General features: G+C 42.2%; 1 protein-coding gene across 2 annotated transcripts in view; it reads left to right on the plus strand.

Annotated features, from left to right (window-relative positions):
- Positions 1 to 17,500, plus strand: part of COP1 (COP1 E3 ubiquitin ligase) — a 72,837-nt gene that overhangs the window by 42,870 nt on the left and 12,467 nt on the right. For both annotated transcript variants that reach the window (XM_085883286.1, XM_085883288.1), the window contains 6 exons: positions 627 to 735; positions 9,672 to 9,753; positions 14,811 to 14,927; positions 15,105 to 15,222; positions 15,404 to 15,528; positions 15,648 to 15,808. In XM_085883286.1, the coding sequence (XP_085739412.1) occupies positions 627 to 735; positions 9,672 to 9,753; positions 14,811 to 14,927; positions 15,105 to 15,222; positions 15,404 to 15,528; positions 15,648 to 15,808 (712 nt within the window). The remainder of the gene's footprint in view (positions 1 to 626; positions 736 to 9,671; positions 9,754 to 14,810; positions 14,928 to 15,104; positions 15,223 to 15,403; positions 15,529 to 15,647; positions 15,809 to 17,500) is intronic.

Here is a 17,500-nt window from a genome sequence, read left to right on the forward strand (position 1 = left end):
GACTCCCCCCGCCTCCCCCCACCATATCGTTTTTGCGTATTATTATATCGACAGAAGAATCTGTATGAAAACCTTAATAGCATAAACCGCTAGACTGAATAACTTGAAAACTGGATGTTTTCGCGAAATAATAACTCTAACTCCCAGAAGTTGTGCAACTTGTCTGGGACAAAAAAAACCCACTCCCTTACCACTGCCTTTAGGAGCTGGTATTTCTAGTGGACCACCGCAGCAGATTTCAGTCAATGTGGATCGTAGTCGATCACTGACTAAGACGACCGCGACATGAAAATTGAAATATAAGCGAGCCTCCGGTCGATTGGAATGGGTTGCAGGGAGGGAATTTATTTTGGTCAACCGTGCACTTTTTTTGAGTATTGTCTAGATAACAGTTTCATGCTATTGGGGCATGGATAGATCAGCAAGTGCTGTGCACTCACAGTAGCTTGCAGCATCGTTTGGCCATTCACCAACCGGTGCAGAGGTTCTACATTAGCGGGACCCCCTGAATCGACAATATATTTTTGTTTAAAGCTATATCTGTTGCCTCCTTTCTCACACACACAAAAATGCAAACTTGTTCTGTTTCATGTTTGCTGACATTGTCTATAAAATTTTATTGACAGCTGCATCAGCTGGAGCAGTTACCACAAGGGTCTACTGGCGAGCAGCGACTATGAAGGAACGGTCATTCTGTGGGACGGTGTTACGGGAGAAAGAACCAAAGTCTTTCAGGTACGTGTACAAACTGTGCATGATGTCAAGTTGTCATTTTGTTTTATTGTTATTATTATATACTACACAAAAGCTCTATCATGCAATTGTCATCTGCAGACTAATTGCACACCTTCACTAATTATACCTGCTTTCTTATTTAAAAAAATATTACATCTCCTGAGCAAATGTATATTTACAATTGCATGAACTGGAGGAGTGTTTCAAACCCTTGTGTTTTTCCCATTATGGGTTTTCTTCATCTCCTCCTGACAGTAAAAATGGAAAGTTTTCTGGTCAGGCATTGAAAGATTACGTGACCTGGCTCGTTCCACTTTCTACACCAATTACTGCTTCGTTTTGTGTGGTTGAACTGGAAGTTTTGGTTAAAGTAGTTCAAAATGTTTTGCTTCTTGTTGGTGGTTTTGCTCTTACTGATGTCTTAATTTTTGTTAGTTTTCTACTAGATTGATGCTCATGGAAGAGCAAGGTGACGGAGGGTACAAAGGCAACAAACAGACCGTAGGGCTGCATAGGGGAATTGTTGAACGGAAAAAGGGAGCAGTGGGGAAAACTGAAACATGCAAGTAATAGGATTCCGCATATTTCAGGAGAAATTGATCTGATTTCTCAAAATTTTTAAAGGAGGGCAGTGCTCCATTGAGCTGCTGTCGTGGCCAAAAATATTGGTATCCTTGCACTTTTTTCAAATAACTCACAATTTTCTCCGAAAATAAGTTTTTAAATTGACAAAAGTATTTGGTCTTCACAATTCTTGATTTCTCTGGTAACATTACAGAACCTTTGTTTTTGATTCAGAAATTAATATATCCTTTTAAATCAGAAATTAAAAAGAAATGGTGTTGATAAAATTATTGACACCCTGGACTTAATATTTGGTAGCAGTCTTTGGACAAAATAACTGCAGTCAAGCACTTCTCAAGCCATGAATGAGCTTCCTACACCTCTCGACTGGTAGTTTGGCCGACTGCTCTTGTGCAAACTGCTCCAGTTCTCCCAGATGTGAAGGGTGCCTTCTCCCAACTGCTGTTTTCAGATCTCCCCACAGGTGTTCATTGGGATTTAGATCTGGACTCATTGCTGGCCACTTCAGAACAGTCCAGCATTTTGTCTTGAATCATTCCTGGGTGCTTTTTGAAGTGTATTTGGGGTCATTATCCTGCTGCATGACCTTTGACAGAGACCGAGCTTTCTGACACTGGGTTGAACATTGTGCTCCAAAATGCCTTGGTAATCTGATTTCATGATGCCATGCACACATTCAAGGCACCCAGTGCCAGAGGCAGCACAGCAACCCCAAAACATCACTGAACCTCCTCCATGTTTAACGATAGGGAAGGTGTTCTTTTCTTCAAAGGCTTCATTTTGTTTTCGGTAAATATATAGATGATGTGCTTTAACAGTAAGCTTTAATTTGGTGTCATTAGTCCACAGGACATTTTTCCAGAATGATTTTGGCTTGTTCAGGTGTGTTTTGGCAAATTGCAGTCGGCCTTTCTTATGTGTCTCATGGGGTCCTCCTGAGTCTCCTACCATGGAACCCCCTTTCATTGAGTTGGCGACAGATGGTGTGAGTTGAAACTGTCGTACTTTGTGTCACAAGGTCAGCTTGAATCTGTTCGGCAGTTGATCGAGGTGCTTTCTTCACCATTCAAACAATTGTTTGATGCAATCTTCGATCAAGTTTTCTCTTGCGGCCACGTCCAGGGAGGTTGGTAACAGTACCATAGGCCTTAAAGGTCCCATGACACCCAAAAGTACTGAAATTGCATATATATATATATATATATATATATATATATATATATATATATATATATATATATATATATATATATATATATATATATATATATAAAATATATAATATTGTTGCGAATTCTGGCGTGCGAGCGATTGCGTAACTCCAATCGCAACCGCGTCGCACACCGGACGGACAATTCAGTCGTGACCCTCCTTGGAACTACCGCCAGGAGCTAGTCACGGGTGGGGGTTTAACCTCCCCACGATCGTGCCAATTGCCCACAAGCGCAGGATAGGGTTGCTCACCAAATTCGACCTACCGAAGTACCTGCGCGAGTAATCGACCGGGCGATCGTAACTCGCCGCAGGTCGGCCGAGGACACGAACTGCTTCAGCGGTCCGTTCCTTGCTGCAGTGACAACCGAGCGGTGTTATCGCCAACCTCGACGGATGTGATTCTGTTTACCAGGTGCTTACACCCCTCTACCAATTTCTTCCGTGATGCAAGATGGCACTTTCAAAAGGGAAATGGACGCAACGAACGGGAAACAGTTCAACAGGCACATTTATTCAAACCCACACGTATATACAGCGAACACAATAATTCATGCACGTATGGACAGTCAAAGCAAGCAGATAAAAGAATTACCACCGAATAATGGGTTTTATTCGCACACACAGTCACATAAACAAGTCTCTTTTACGAGACGGCGCCACCACATGCCTTTATCCGAAAAATCAAAGAAAAGCCACCCCCAAAGCCAAGGGTGCCAGACAGGTCCGTGGACCGAATGTTACGTGGAGCCTGGATAAACGGTCAGGCCCACGAGACCGAAGGGCCTTACCCGCGCATCGGTTCGAAAATCAGCATTTGTAATGTATTATACAATCAATAAGTGAGTTCAAGTACACAGTGTTCACTAACCTGACTTAGGCTTTCAATTTCCTCTTCAATGCAGCAACAGCAGCACTTGTTTCTTCCCCTCAGGCCCAGTTGAAAATGAAAGTATATGATACTTCAAAGCAATTGATGGTCGTTCCCTGTGTTCCCTGTCATGGCTAGGTTAGAATGATTGTATAATACATGACAAATTCTGCTTTTCGAACCTATATGCCATACGTACATGTACATTATTGCTCATATCTCAGAAACTATTGGAGTGCCCATCACAAAACTTATGTGGAAGCTTATTGACATCATAATGTTCCTCTGGGATGAATGAGGAAATTTGAAGGATAAATTTTTTGGGGATTCACGATTGAAGTTTATATTTTGTGATAACTTTATTGTGGTTGGAGGGAGGAAAATGTTGCCCAGACATATTCATAGGGCATGAAAATACCTTTAAAATGCCACCAAAACCAGCTCTCTCGGTGTTATACTTTCAGAGATATGGCCATTTGAATTCGCGGCGTCGTGCCAATTAGTCCAAAGTTCTTTAGTCTGTATCTCACTAATTAAGAGGCTGTTAGCAAAAATATTTGAGTTCCTGCTGTTTTTCATGGGTCCCAATTGGTTCCCAAAGTTTTGCAAAAATCTGAGAGATGACGGCAGATTCTTTGATGATTTGACATGGAATGACCCATAGGCTATACCATATAGCTGAGGTGTGTAGTTTTGTGGAAGTACGATGTTCGAAAACGAAAAAAAAAATGATGTTCGCACAACGACGACGTCGCTTAATGATGCGTTTCTCAGAACGTAACCCCGTCGTTAAGTGGCTCATGACTATATATATATATATATATATATATATATATATATATATATATATATATATATATATATATATATATATATATATATATATATATATATATATATATATATATATATATATATATATCCTACTGGAGTTTTTCATCGTGATTTCAGATCTGACAATTTTTTTTTCACAATACTCGTTCTGTAAAATTTGAAATTAAAAAAAACAAACCTCTTCAGGAACGCCCCTAAAAATTATGCCAAAATATACTGAAAGGGGCGTGTAACCCACATGGCGTCAACTGCAGGACGACAAAGGCTGCACGTAAATTACTCGGGTTGGTGGTCTACGTGATTCGATTGGTCGACTCTATTGCTTCGTTCATTTCTGCTTTAAAAAAAAATCAAACATTTGGTTTTGAATAATGGATGACATGGACTTTGATTTGTCTGGTAGCGACAGTGAGTGTGAGAGAAATGAAGAATTTTGGTCTGAATCAGATGGAGAATTGTCGGATAACGTAGTTGCGGGAGGTGAAGTTCAGGCAGCTGGAAATGGAATACGGCCTTACCAGTTCGAGCCCGAAGCAGGACAAGCAGAGGAAAATGCCGATGAAATTCCCGGAGTTCATGATGATCGGGAGGACATCGAAGGAAGACTTGGCAATAACAACTGGTTAGACTAAATCATATTCGTAATTCAATAATGTAAATTCGACTTGCATACTGCTCGATATCAGAAATATTTTAGTGCGGTGACGTGACCAGCGCAGCGCAGCGGACATGTTTCTCTGCGGCGAATGATTTGTAATGCCAGCGCATGTCATCGGCCGTGTCTCTCCGCACATAAAACGAAGCAATCTTGCTGTCCGGATACGATGAAAACTTGTGTGCAGAACACATCTTGTGACCCAATTATCTAGAGTAGTCCGATAAATCTGAGGTTCTGTTGCATTTTTATTTATTTTATTCCGACTGTCGTCATGTCGCGCCAGTAGAAAACAATGAAGAAAAGAGAATAATAAAAGAAAGCTGCAGCAGGTCAGATTTATCTTGCCAGTCGTACGGACGACGGATTTATCGGACGAGTCTAGACTCTGGAGTTGATAAGTAACTTGTATTAGCATGCACACAATGTATAAGTCAATGCGTAAGAGTCCTGAGGCTATGAGGCTGTGTAATAGGACAGATAAATTTGTCTTTCATAGTTGTGCCAACATATTTTTCCCTGTTCATTTATTACAGCATTTTGGCTAAATGTTAATGAATAGCAAGCCAATGGAAGCAGTACCTTCACTTTAGAATAAACCCATGTTTGTCGAGTGCAGCCATACCTGGCTTGCATGTATGTGGAATCGTACCTATCCCAGCAGGCTGGTTTCAACAAATAATTCAATAAGCTGCAAAATGTGGGTGCAGGTTTTTCACATTGTTTGATTTTAAAATTATCTCCTTGCACCTTGAAATGATGCAATATTAATCTTTAGTATTTTAGTTGTATGTCCCTATAAGTTTCTTTTTTTATGGAAAGGTTCAACAGTCACATTTAATATCTTGTGGACATGGTATAGCCCTTTATTGTGGATACATGTATTGGATTTGTACACGACTACGACAAGGTAGTAAAGGGATAAATAATTTCCTCGTGATTGATGTGCATACACGGCTCAGAAGCAGAATTTCTTTTCCGCGAAACAATCACAGGAATCACAGGAAAATATCAGTGAGATCGCAAACACGTGCACAATGTATTTGTACGTACTTTATACGGCGTGCGAAATCTCGTCAATCCACTCTGTGCGGTTCACTGAATTCAACTTTTTTTAAGGGGCGGGGCTTTGCAAGTTGTGAAAAGCACCAGAAACCTTCGAAATATTGGTCTAATTATCCCATTTTAGATTTTAAAAAAGAAGCATGGTTGATTTCTTCACTTGGAAGGTCATGTTAATATATAAATAACCAGAAAGTTTTGAGTGTCATGGGACCTTTAAACATCCTGATAACATTGCGTACGGTGGACACAGGAAAATCACGGTCTATGGAGATGGACTTGTCGCCTTGAGATTATCCATGCTTGGCGACAGTCCTGTGTCTGGCTATTTTAGGATTTCTGTGTGGCATAGCGAAGATTTAGTAATTTTTTTCAGTCTTTTGTTTAGTTTCAACAATTTTCTGGAAGAAATGGTGCATTATTTGAAAAAAGTGCAAGGGTGCCAATATTCTTGGCCACAACAATACAATGGCTAATTAGGTTGTGAATGTTTGTGATTTCTCAAGGAATGATTTGCAACAGCGATTGAGTCTTTAGTTGAGTGATGGATGGTTAGTCCTTTGCTGGGTTTTGAGGCCAGCTTTGCAATACGGTCTGCCCAGGAGTGGTCATGGATAATGGAAATGTTTTTAAAGTTCAAGAAACTGAACTCCTTTCAGTTGCTCACCATGGCAATGGAGACAAGTTTGTTTATTGATCTTTCTGCATCAACAGGGTGAGATTGTGAAACTTGATGGGCCCAGATGACAATCCGAGCAACGGGTCAGATTTAAAGAATCAAGCAGACAAAACCTTCTCTACCTGTTCAGGTGTGAATGACAGTCGAGAATGTGGTGGGACAGAGCACGAAGGGTACGGTTCACGTGATTTGGAGGCAACACACTTGAAACATTCTGTCTTGTCTTGAGGGGAGTCTGAGGGAGGTCGTTTGAAGTGATCAAGGGAATGGCAAGGTGGCATGCACCAGAAAATGACTTTGCAAGGCCCTAACAACACTTTGAGGAAGATAGAAGACTGGTTGGTAAGTTCAGCTTTGTGATGAGCAAGATGCTTTCTGGCTTGCCTGCAGGTGGACACACTTGTTGCAAGCCTCACTGAGTGACAAAAATTTGCTCCCTGTTGGGTTATTCTTTGATCGTTGATCAGAGGAGCGAAGAAGGGCAGATGAGGAACAAATGTTAAAAGGAAAGTGAGTCATTGTCAGGTCCAGGAGGGAGAAACGTACCAGTTGCAGAAATCTGTGTTGGGGAATTTACAGATTGGATCATCCCCACAGAGTTACAGAAGGCGTTTGCTGCAATGCCATGGCTCATTACACAGCTGACACCCAGCTCGCTGGCATTGTGGAATTGAAAATGCCACAGATGAGTAACAGAGTGGTATGAATTGATTTATGTCAAGAGAATTTGAGAATAGTGCAGTGCACCATATGCTACACAGAAAAACAAACATTAAGTGGTTGCAGAGAGCTACACAACATGGCCAAAAGTATGTGGACACCCCTTCTAATCGTGGATTTGGCTATTTCAGCCACATGCATTGCTGACAGGTGTATAAAATCGAGCACACAGCCATGCAATCTCGATAGACAAACATTAGCAGTCAAATGGGCCGTACTGAAGAGATCAGTGACTTTCAACGTGGCACCGTCATAGGATGCCACCTTTCCAACAAGTCAGTTCATCAAATTTCTGTCCTGATAGAGCTGCCCCAGTAAACGAAGTGCTGTTATTGTGAAGTGGAAACTTTGAGGAGCAACAACAGCTTAGCCACCAAGTGGTAGACCACACAAGCTCACAGAAGGGGACCGCTGAGTGCTGAAGCACGTAGCGTGGAAAAAATCATCTGGAACTCGGTTGTGTGTTGCAGCCGATGGAAAAACTGCCTCTGGAAGCAAAGTCAGAACAAGCACTGTTCGTCGAGAGCTTCATGAAATGGGTTTCCATAGCCAAGCAGCCGCACACAAACCTAAGATCACCATGCGCAATGCCAAGCGTCGGCTGGAGTGGTGTAAAGCTCACCGCCATTGGACTCTGAAGCAATGAGAACATGTTCTCTGGAGTGATGAATCACGCTTCACAATCTGGCAGTCCGACAGACGAATCTGGGTTTAGTGGATGCCAGGAGAAGGCTACCTGCCCAAATGTATAGTGCCAACTGTAAAGTTTGTTGGAGGAGGAATAATGGTTTGGGCTGTTTTCATGGTTCAGGCTCGGTCCCTTAGTTCCAGTGAAGGGAAATCATAACGCTACAGCATACAATGACATTCTAGACGATTCTGTGCTTCCAACTTTATGGCAACGGTTTTGGGGAAGGCTCTTTCCTGTTTCAGCATGACAATGCCACTGTGCACAAAGTAAGGTCAATACAGAAATGGTTTGTTGAGATCAGGTCAGGTCAGGTCAGGTATGGGAGCATTCGCCAGAGCAGCACGTCGCTGTGTCCACTTTCCGTCGGTACTCCAGGGGCCTCCGTCTGGCCATCCCCCAGGCAGATGCCAGGCCCATCCCCATCTCCTTGAGATGCCGGTCAACCTGTTGCAACCACGAGGCACGTGGTTGGCCCATTGGCCTCCTCCACTCATGAGACTCCCTCGCTGAAAGAATCTGGTGAGCAGGATCAGCGTCAGGCAACCGAGCTACATGTGCATACAGCCACAGCTGACACTCACGGACAATGCAGTAACAAATCTCTTTTGAGTCTCTCTCAGCAACCACTCGTTGGACACAAAGTCCGACCAGCGATAGCCAAGGATTCGCCGAAGAGACCTGGTATCAAAGGAATTAAGTCTCCGTCTCAGATCCCTGATCAGAGTCCAAGTCTCACATCCATAGAGCAAGACTGGAAGCACCAAGGACCTGAAGACACGGACTTTCGTCCTCCCGCACAGGTACTGGCAGCGCCACACCCCATTTGTTGAAATCGGTGTGGAATATCATGACTGGCTTACACAGAGCCTTGACCTCAACCCCATTGAATACCTTTGGGATGAATTGGAATGCTTAGTGTGAGCCAGACCTAATCCCCCAACATCAGTGCCCGATCTCACTTCTGCTTTTGTGGCTGAATGGAAGCAAATCCCCGCAACAATATTCCAACATCTAGTATAAAGCCTTCATAGAAGAGTGGAGGCTGTTTTAGCAGCAAAGGTGGACCAACTCCATATTAATGCCATTGATTTTGGAATGAGATGTTGGACGAGCAGGTGCCCAGCTACTTTTGGCCATGTCTTGTATATACAGCCAGAGATTTTCCAGAGGCGTTGTGGGGGTTAACATGTATATGGAAGGTGAAGAATGGAATTCTTCACAGATATGGCAACACCCACTCGACGATGTGCCTTCACCATGTGCCTGAGCTTTTTAATTTTAGATTTTTACCCAACTTGAGGATTAGCCTGAAAGATGAGAAGCAATGATTCTGACACTCAATCATTGAGATGCACACTGTTCCACATTTATTACACAATGATTAAGATGGCATTTCATTATAACACAATTTATGTTGAAGACTTGAAAACTATATCTGGAATACAACATTGTGTATGGAATGAAATTGCTGTTTGGCTTCCTGTTTATCAGTTGACTGTCAATCATGTCATACTTTTGTGCCATGTTTAATCTCTGCTTCATTTGAAACTTTCTCGATACTTGTTCGCGCAATTCATTCTGAAGAGGTACAGTGACGAGAGCTGTAAGTGTAATTTTTGGGCCACAGGAGCACGAAAAGAGGTGTTGGAGTGTGGATTTCAACATCATGGACCCGAAACTGCTCGCATCGGGATCAGATGACGCAAAAGGTTCTGCTTTACTCTTGCTCATTGTACCATTACGTTAACAAGACTAGAAGGGCACTCGGTAGAGCACATACCTCCACCACGCAATACCTGATCCACAAGAACATACCTGGCCCAATACATTTTTGAAATATCGTGCTTTATATCGGTTTAGCCCTATCTCTCAATGCTGAAGAATCCTAACAATTATTAGATCTGGATCCAGATCTTCACCAAAATTTAATCAGTTCGTCCTTGTCACACACCTAACCTGTCCACAAAATTTCATCCGGATCGTCCACAACTTTTTGAGAGACAAACAGACAGAAAGTGGTGCACACAAACCTCCTTTACCTTCGGTGGCAGAGGTAAAAATGACAATGTTATAATATCCTTAAACAAATAAATTTGTCTCGAGACTATAAAGGCATCTGAAGCTTCATCCGTGAAGATAAGGCATTTTTAATTTTACTTATATGCAGGTTGGAAGAGCAGAATAACAGAAGGCCAACGGTCAACAGGCAAAAAATAGGCCAAGAGAAAGGACATAGTCATGCCATCAGAAGATGGGGAGAAGTGGTTGATGGGTGTAATAAGGTCTCAGTGAGATTAGTCAACCTTGAAGGAGTTGGTGGGCAGCAGACCTGAAAACTTGGATGGAACAGCTCAAAACATACTCGGGAAGAGAGGGATGAAGGATTGGAGATGAACGTGGTTTGCCCTTGTGGAGCATAACAATGAAAGTCTTGCTGGTGAAATGTGCAACTTTGAAGGGCAGGACTTGGCTCATTTTTCCCAGTAAGCTGTTACTGTACTCATTTTACTGACCTCGGAAGGATGACAAAGTGGGTCAACCCACCCAGAGTTGTTTATGGCACAGCAGGGGCTTGAATTCAGCACATCAGAAATAGAGCCGATAAAATAATCCAAACCCACCAACCTGTCTCCGGATAGCAAGTCCACGCTGAGATTCAACTCCCTGATGTAAAATTCCAATCACACTGAGGGCCTTTGATCCCAGGGCTTCAAGGGTGACAAGACATGAGGAAGCAGAAACAATCTATGGGGGAGGGGAGCCAAAATCCACAGAACTCCAGAAGAAGACTTTGTACAATGTTGTAAGCTGAGGATCGCAAAGTAAGTACTTAGCCCTGTGGAGAACCCTGATGCAGTTGTTCTGTTTTGGAGACCAACTTGTAGTTATGATTTGATCCTGTTGAATAATGTGACTCCTTTTCTGTTGCAATGAAAGATCAATGCTCAACGTCTGCTGCCCTTCATTTCCCACTGCAGCAAACATGCTCTTGTCAACTTTTAATCGGTAATATGGGCTGGCAGGATAGCTTTAGAGGTATGTGCACTCACCTTTTGAGCTGTATAGCCAAGGTTTAAATCTCAATCCAGCAACATAAGCTCACCCTGCTTCACATGCATCAACGTGTGCCATCCATCGGAAGCCCAGTAATCGGAGGACCCATCTGCCATCACTGGTTGTTTGTGGACGTTCAAGATCCAACAGTGCCTTTCGCGAAGGAGGCAAGTTGTTGCCTGGGCCCTGGCAAAATTCCAACTTCCTGCTCTTATCTACTTGGGGACAGCATCAGCTGCTCTTCTCGGAATGAAAAAAATGAATAGGTTGTAAATCTATTGTGCAGTAGCTTTGCAAGGGTAAATTATGGTTGATGAATGCTTTCCAGAAGGATACATTGCATCTGCTTGATATATTGTTGTAAATGGCCAATTGTGTACCGCCCAGTGAGTGGGAAACGAGTAATTTGGGTGGAAGGATGTGGTATAATTGGAGAAAGAGCGAGAGAGCTGGGACGAATAAACCGTGAAGGATCGACCATCGCTTGATTGATGCAGCAGCACAACTGCAAGAACAAGTTTGAAACGGAGAGAATTTATGATTAATCTGAAAGGGACAATCTAGTCTATAAAGCTGAGTTTGTGTCTGTGGGTCATAAATGCCACCCATTCCACAGGCCGCGCCTTCCCCTCTCTTCCTTCACGTCACAAGCACTGCCCATTCCACAGGCCACACCTTTCTCTCCAGCCGTCCAGAAATCGCCACCATCTTTTTCGCCCGTAGTTCTGATCCTCGGCCTGTGATGTACATTTAAAGACCGAACAACGCGTCTTCTATCATTATATAAAGGTACCGTTTTGAGGAAACAAAGGTACATTTTGATTGCAACTCAAACGAGGTAATGCATGTTTTGTTTGCAGCAATTGTGGCAGCGTTGTAGTGCATACCGCCCAATGAAGGTACATTCTCATAATGCAGAGGAAAAAATCGTGGTCTTTCATTTAAAAAAAAAAAATACTTCTTGTTTTTGCCTGACTTTTCAAGGCCAATAAACAAACTGATATACATGTAATTCTCAAATGATATGAAGTGGATAAACATTAAAATTGGTGATGTCGTGAAATGCCTACATCCGTAATTAGTTGGGAGTCCAGGGAAATTCCCGAAAGGTATTTATGATGTTCACTTGCACTCTAAAGTTACATGAAATGGACACGTACACTTCCGTACACTCAACATTGCGTTTGAGTTGATGTACATTTTAAAACTGAACAAGGGTATGTTTTCATGACAAAGAAAATGGTCATGATTAACATTTGAAATATTTAATTTCAAAAAAGGTGTCCTTTTTTTCTGGTGTTTTGCATGTACTGTGTGCTGTCGAGGTTGTCCAGCGACGTGTTCAGTTACCAAGTAGCTAGCAGTCCGCTAACCCTAACTAGTGCTTGCTTGAGTGCTTAAGAAACTTGGTAACTGAACACACCCCAGATTCATTACATTGTGATGAGGATAAACATCTGCCGTGTATACCATGAGTTATTTTGGCCATATCAATGAATTTTTCCCTCAGGAGGCAGATTTCGACATGACACGTGGCAAGTTGGAGGTTGGTAGGACTTCAAAGCAGGTTTTATTTTCAATAATTATTTTTTCCCAAACTTTGTGAAAAACCCGACAAAAAATTCCTTGGTGAGCGGACAGAGGGGAAGAGTGGAGGTGTGATGGGGTGTGGGAGTAGGCAGGGGGAGGGAATGGTGGGAGAAGGGAAGGGGTGGCATGGGAGGAGGCAGGGGAAGGGAAGGGGTGGTGTGGAAGGAGGAAGGGGTGGGGTGGGAGGAGGCAGTTTGAGGGGTAGCCTGGCAATGCCAGGTTCCCTTGCTCGTGAATTTTCTTTTTTTTTAAAACATGAGCTTGGACAGCAGAAGGATATCTGGAGAACAATGACAGCAAGTGATGTGGAGAGCAGAAATATAGATCACGAGGTGTGGGTGGGGGGATTGTGATGATCGGGAGAGAGGTGGGTATAGACTGTAGAGCGATGATAAAGTGTTGTTTTTTGAAAGAGGGCTTCTTTTGCTGATAAGACATCAGTGACAGCAGCCACACTGCCTGCAGGGCTCCATAATGGCTGCTTTTATGCCCCACCTCCACGTACTCTTCTTTGTTGTGGTTAACTGGGCTGCAAACATAATTGTTTGGAAACTGCCATATACTGATGTCGTTATGTTACTTTTATGCTTCACATTAGAACACTCATTTGAAACCATTGGGTCAATTTGATAGCATTTAAGGCATGCGATGATGGGTTGTTTTCACATTTGTGTATTAGCGGCCACCAGGGGCCGCCAGTGGCTCGTGGGCTGTGCAATGAAGAACAGAGCTGTGGAGGATGGAAAGCGAGAGTAAGCAGAATTAGTTTTCTAGTTGGGCCAAATAAGTTACTACCTAACTCTGCTACTCTGCTTGAGGGTAGATTCAGTGACTACCAAACCAGCCTCACAGCAAGGATAACACTGGGTGGTTTCCCACTGCCTCCCCAGCAGTCAGCCAGGGCAGGAATTTGGAATTGAAGCAGGCTGACTCTTTACAAAGGACACCTTGCAATACTTGTGAAGGAATCAATTTTTCACTAGCTTGTTGCTGTCCCCTCACCATCTTTATTTATTTGGGCTTTATTTATGTTCTTGCATTTTTTTTTTTTTTTTTTTTTTTTTTGCATTCTCTTACTATTTATCTTTTTTAAATGTGAGCAGATAGATTCTCACTGTTATTAATTTGTCTGTAGCACATAGACAGTTTTTGCTGGGCTTGGATTCAAACCCAGTCTCGACTGCTTAGAGGTGAGTTTGCATTCATCTTGGCATCCCTGCCAGCCTTCAACATTATTATCACAAATGTTTTATTCTTAAAAAAGAAAAGAAAAGAAGCTTGGCATGAAAACTTTTGTGCTTGCCCACATGGTAATATACCTGGATCGGGATGAATAGGATTGTACTCGGATGGCTCGATGTCAAACAGGCCAACCCAACTTGTATTTCAAATGTTACCTCCACCACCGAAGGGTGAAGGAGGTTATGTTTTCACCACTCTGCTTGTTTGTTTGGTTGGTTGGGTGTGTGACAAGAACGAATTGATTCAATTTTGGTGAAGATCCGAATCCGGACCCGGATCTGATAATTTTTTAAAGCGATTCGTCACCATTGAGAGATTAGGCCAAACCAATATGTAGCACGATATCTCAAAAAGTTGTGGATGGATTCGGAAATATCACAAAAATGTATTGGGCCCGATATGTTCTCGTGGATCAGGCATTACGTGGCGGAGGTATGCGCTCGACCGAGTGCCCCTCCAGTTGTGTTATGGTTTTATTTCATTTTATTTTAAAGTTTGCTATTTAAGCTCTCACACGTGTTGCCAAAAATATTTGCCGGGATCATTTGTTTCTTTTCCAACTCGTTCCTCAAACCCTATCGGCTGTGTTTAGGAAAGGTGTCATAAGTGAAATATCTTGCACTCTATTAAATGAAATTGTTTAGTTACGAGAATTAATTTCATTTGAACTGTTGATATCAACCTCGTGCTCAGGCCTGCTAATGAACCATTTGGAAAGTGCTGTATGACTCTCTGCAAGGGCATACATTTACAACCTGCCATGTACTTGTTTTGTGTGAGTTTTGGTGTTGCCTGCATTGAAAAGAAAAAAGTCAAATATTTTAACAAGAGAATACATTACCTTCTGTTTAAGTTGTCTTTTTTTTTTTTCTCACTTCAGTTAAATTGTGGTCTACCAACCTCGACAATTCAGTGGGCAGCATCGAAGCAAAGGCGAACGTATGCTGTGTGAAATTCAGTCCCCTGTCTCGCTACCATTTGGCATTTGGGTGCGCAGGTGAGCACCTCGTTCGTTTACCTTGTGTGTTTTATATAATTGGTCGGAACATCGGACAAATGCTGCACGTCACCAGATCGACTGGATAATAAAAATGGGAAGAGAGCTGGATGGAATATTTTGCGTTCACTTTGAAGCCTCTTTAAGCTTCAGCTTTTATTTTGCTTTGTTAATCAGATCACTGTGTGCACTACTATGACTTGAGGAATACGAAGCAGCCAGTCATGGTTTTCAAGGGTCACCGAAAGGCCGTGTCCTATGCTAAGTTTGTCTGCGGTGAAGAGATCGTGTCTGCGTGAGTTTTTCCCTTCATCTTGAGCTCTATCACCCCCGTCTCATTTCCGTACCGTGCGTCTCAAATTCCGCACCCATCCCACTTGTCTGCTCTGCAAACGTCATATTTGCCAGGTTGTGAAACTTTTTTTTTCTTGTGTTTTGTTTTGATTCCAATTTGACCGTTTGTGTAATGTTGACAGCTCGACAGACAGCCAGCTGAAGTTATGGAACGTAAACAAACCACATTGTCTGCGTTCATTTAAAGGCCACATTAATGAGAAGAACTTTGTGGGCCTTGCATCGAATGGTGACTACATTGCTTGTGGTACGTTTCCACATTATGTGAGAACAGTCTCTAGTTAGTTTGTTTTATTACAGTGCGGCGACATCGCGCTGTTATATAATTTTTGATTGCTTTACCCATTGATCCCATTCTCTTTTTAGGAAGTGAAAACAATTCTTTGTATGTGTACTACAAGGGATTGTCCAAAATGCTACTCACTTATAAGTTTGACACTGTGAAGAGCGTTTTGGAGAAGGACAAGAAGGAAGATGATGGCAGTGAGTTTGTCAGTGCTGTGTGCTGGCGTGTCCTTCCTGATGGAGTAAGTTTCATCTGTGAGGGCAATTTAATAAAAATGAAAACTATTAATAAAAATTATTACCTCCACCACTGAAGTTATGTATTCAGTCTTTGGTTGGTTGGTTGGTTGTTTGTCTGTGTTTGTGAGCACTATATCTCAAAAAGCTGTGGACAGATTTGGATGAAACTTGGTGGACATTTTGGGTGTGTGACAGATGCATTGATTTGGTTCTGGTAAAGATCCGGTGAACATTTTAAGTGATTCCTCCACCATTGACAGTTTTGGCCAAAATAATATATAGCATGATATCTCAAAAGTTGTGGACGGATTCAGATGAAACTTGATTGGATGAGTGTGGTTGGTGACGAGAACAAGCCGATTTAGGTTTTGGTTCAGATCCGAATGCAGATGTGGTCTGTCATTGGAATGCAAAACATAAACTGTTCAACCTGATGGAGGTATGCACTCTACCGAGTGCCGTTCTCGTTTGGTGTTGGGGATTTTAGGTCATCTTTACCGAGATGACCTAATAAGGCCGGACCAAATGTCTGTCCGTACGTACGTCCGTCAACAATTTTTCTTTCCGATCTTGATGAAACTTGGTATGTGGGTGGAGGTCGATGAGTGTTGCACAACGATATAACTTTTGTCCGGGTTCAAGATCAGGGTCAAGGTCACTTAAGTTATAAAAATCGCCATTTTCAAAACATATCTCGTCTGCCATTCTTCAAGATATTCGGCAACTGTTTATTGATTATGATATTAAAAAATATTATCTTGTATCTAACTGGACAGATTTTTGAATTTCCGTCCCATTTGGCTGCCACGTAACCTGGAAGATGGTCAAAAACACCTCCCGGTACAAAGAAAACTTTTTACTTCCGATCTTGATGAAATTTGGTATGTGGGTAGAGGTCGATGAGTGATACCCAACAACATATTTTTCCCTGGATTTGAGGTCAGGGTCAAGGTCACGAAAGTTGTGAAAGTCGCCATTTTCAAAACCTGTCATTTTTGGAGATATCTGGCAATGGTTAATCGATTATGATAGTAAAAAAACATTATAGAGATTACCGTCACCCCCACACGGGGGTAATTTTTTTTTCTCACTTTTACAAATGGTGACAACTTTTTTGTTTTAAACATCAAAAATAAACATTCAGATACAGTTAATCGGGGAAAAGCACGGGGATACGCATGTAGCTAATTGGAAAGTATGTGAAAAATGAATCCATTTTGATAAACAAAAGCAAAATCATGTTAACATCTTCAAACCTTTCAACCCCCTCCCTTGTCCTCTCCCCTCTCCTGCCTTCCTCCAAACCATTCCTTTATAAAACTTTCTTCCTTGCTATCAGTTTTGTTAATAGTTTTACAATCTCTGTTCTGTAATCTATTGATTGGGTAAACTGCCTTTTTTGGAAATGTAAATTTGTTGGTGTTATCGTTACTTTTACTCGAAGGAAGCTTGATCCTTTGCTTATGTCTTTTGCCTTGAGAAGGTGGAATTTTTTTAATGAATGTTTTGTAATGTTGCACATGTGGTGAAATACTCTGCTCGTTTGCTTTTCCACCCTGTGCGTGAAGCAGAGATCGGTTAAAATGAAATAAGAATCCTCCCTCCCACTCACCCCCTCCATCCCACCCCGATATCAAGGACATTTATTCATTGTATCTCTCTGAAACACGTGAAACTGCCTGTCGTTTCACTGA

This window comes from Eptatretus burgeri, chromosome 5 (genome assembly GCF_056783735.1).
Source record: "Eptatretus burgeri isolate ZD-2024b chromosome 5, Ebu_testis_v1, whole genome shotgun sequence".
Taxonomy (NCBI): Eukaryota; Metazoa; Chordata; class Myxini; order Myxiniformes; family Myxinidae; genus Eptatretus; species Eptatretus burgeri.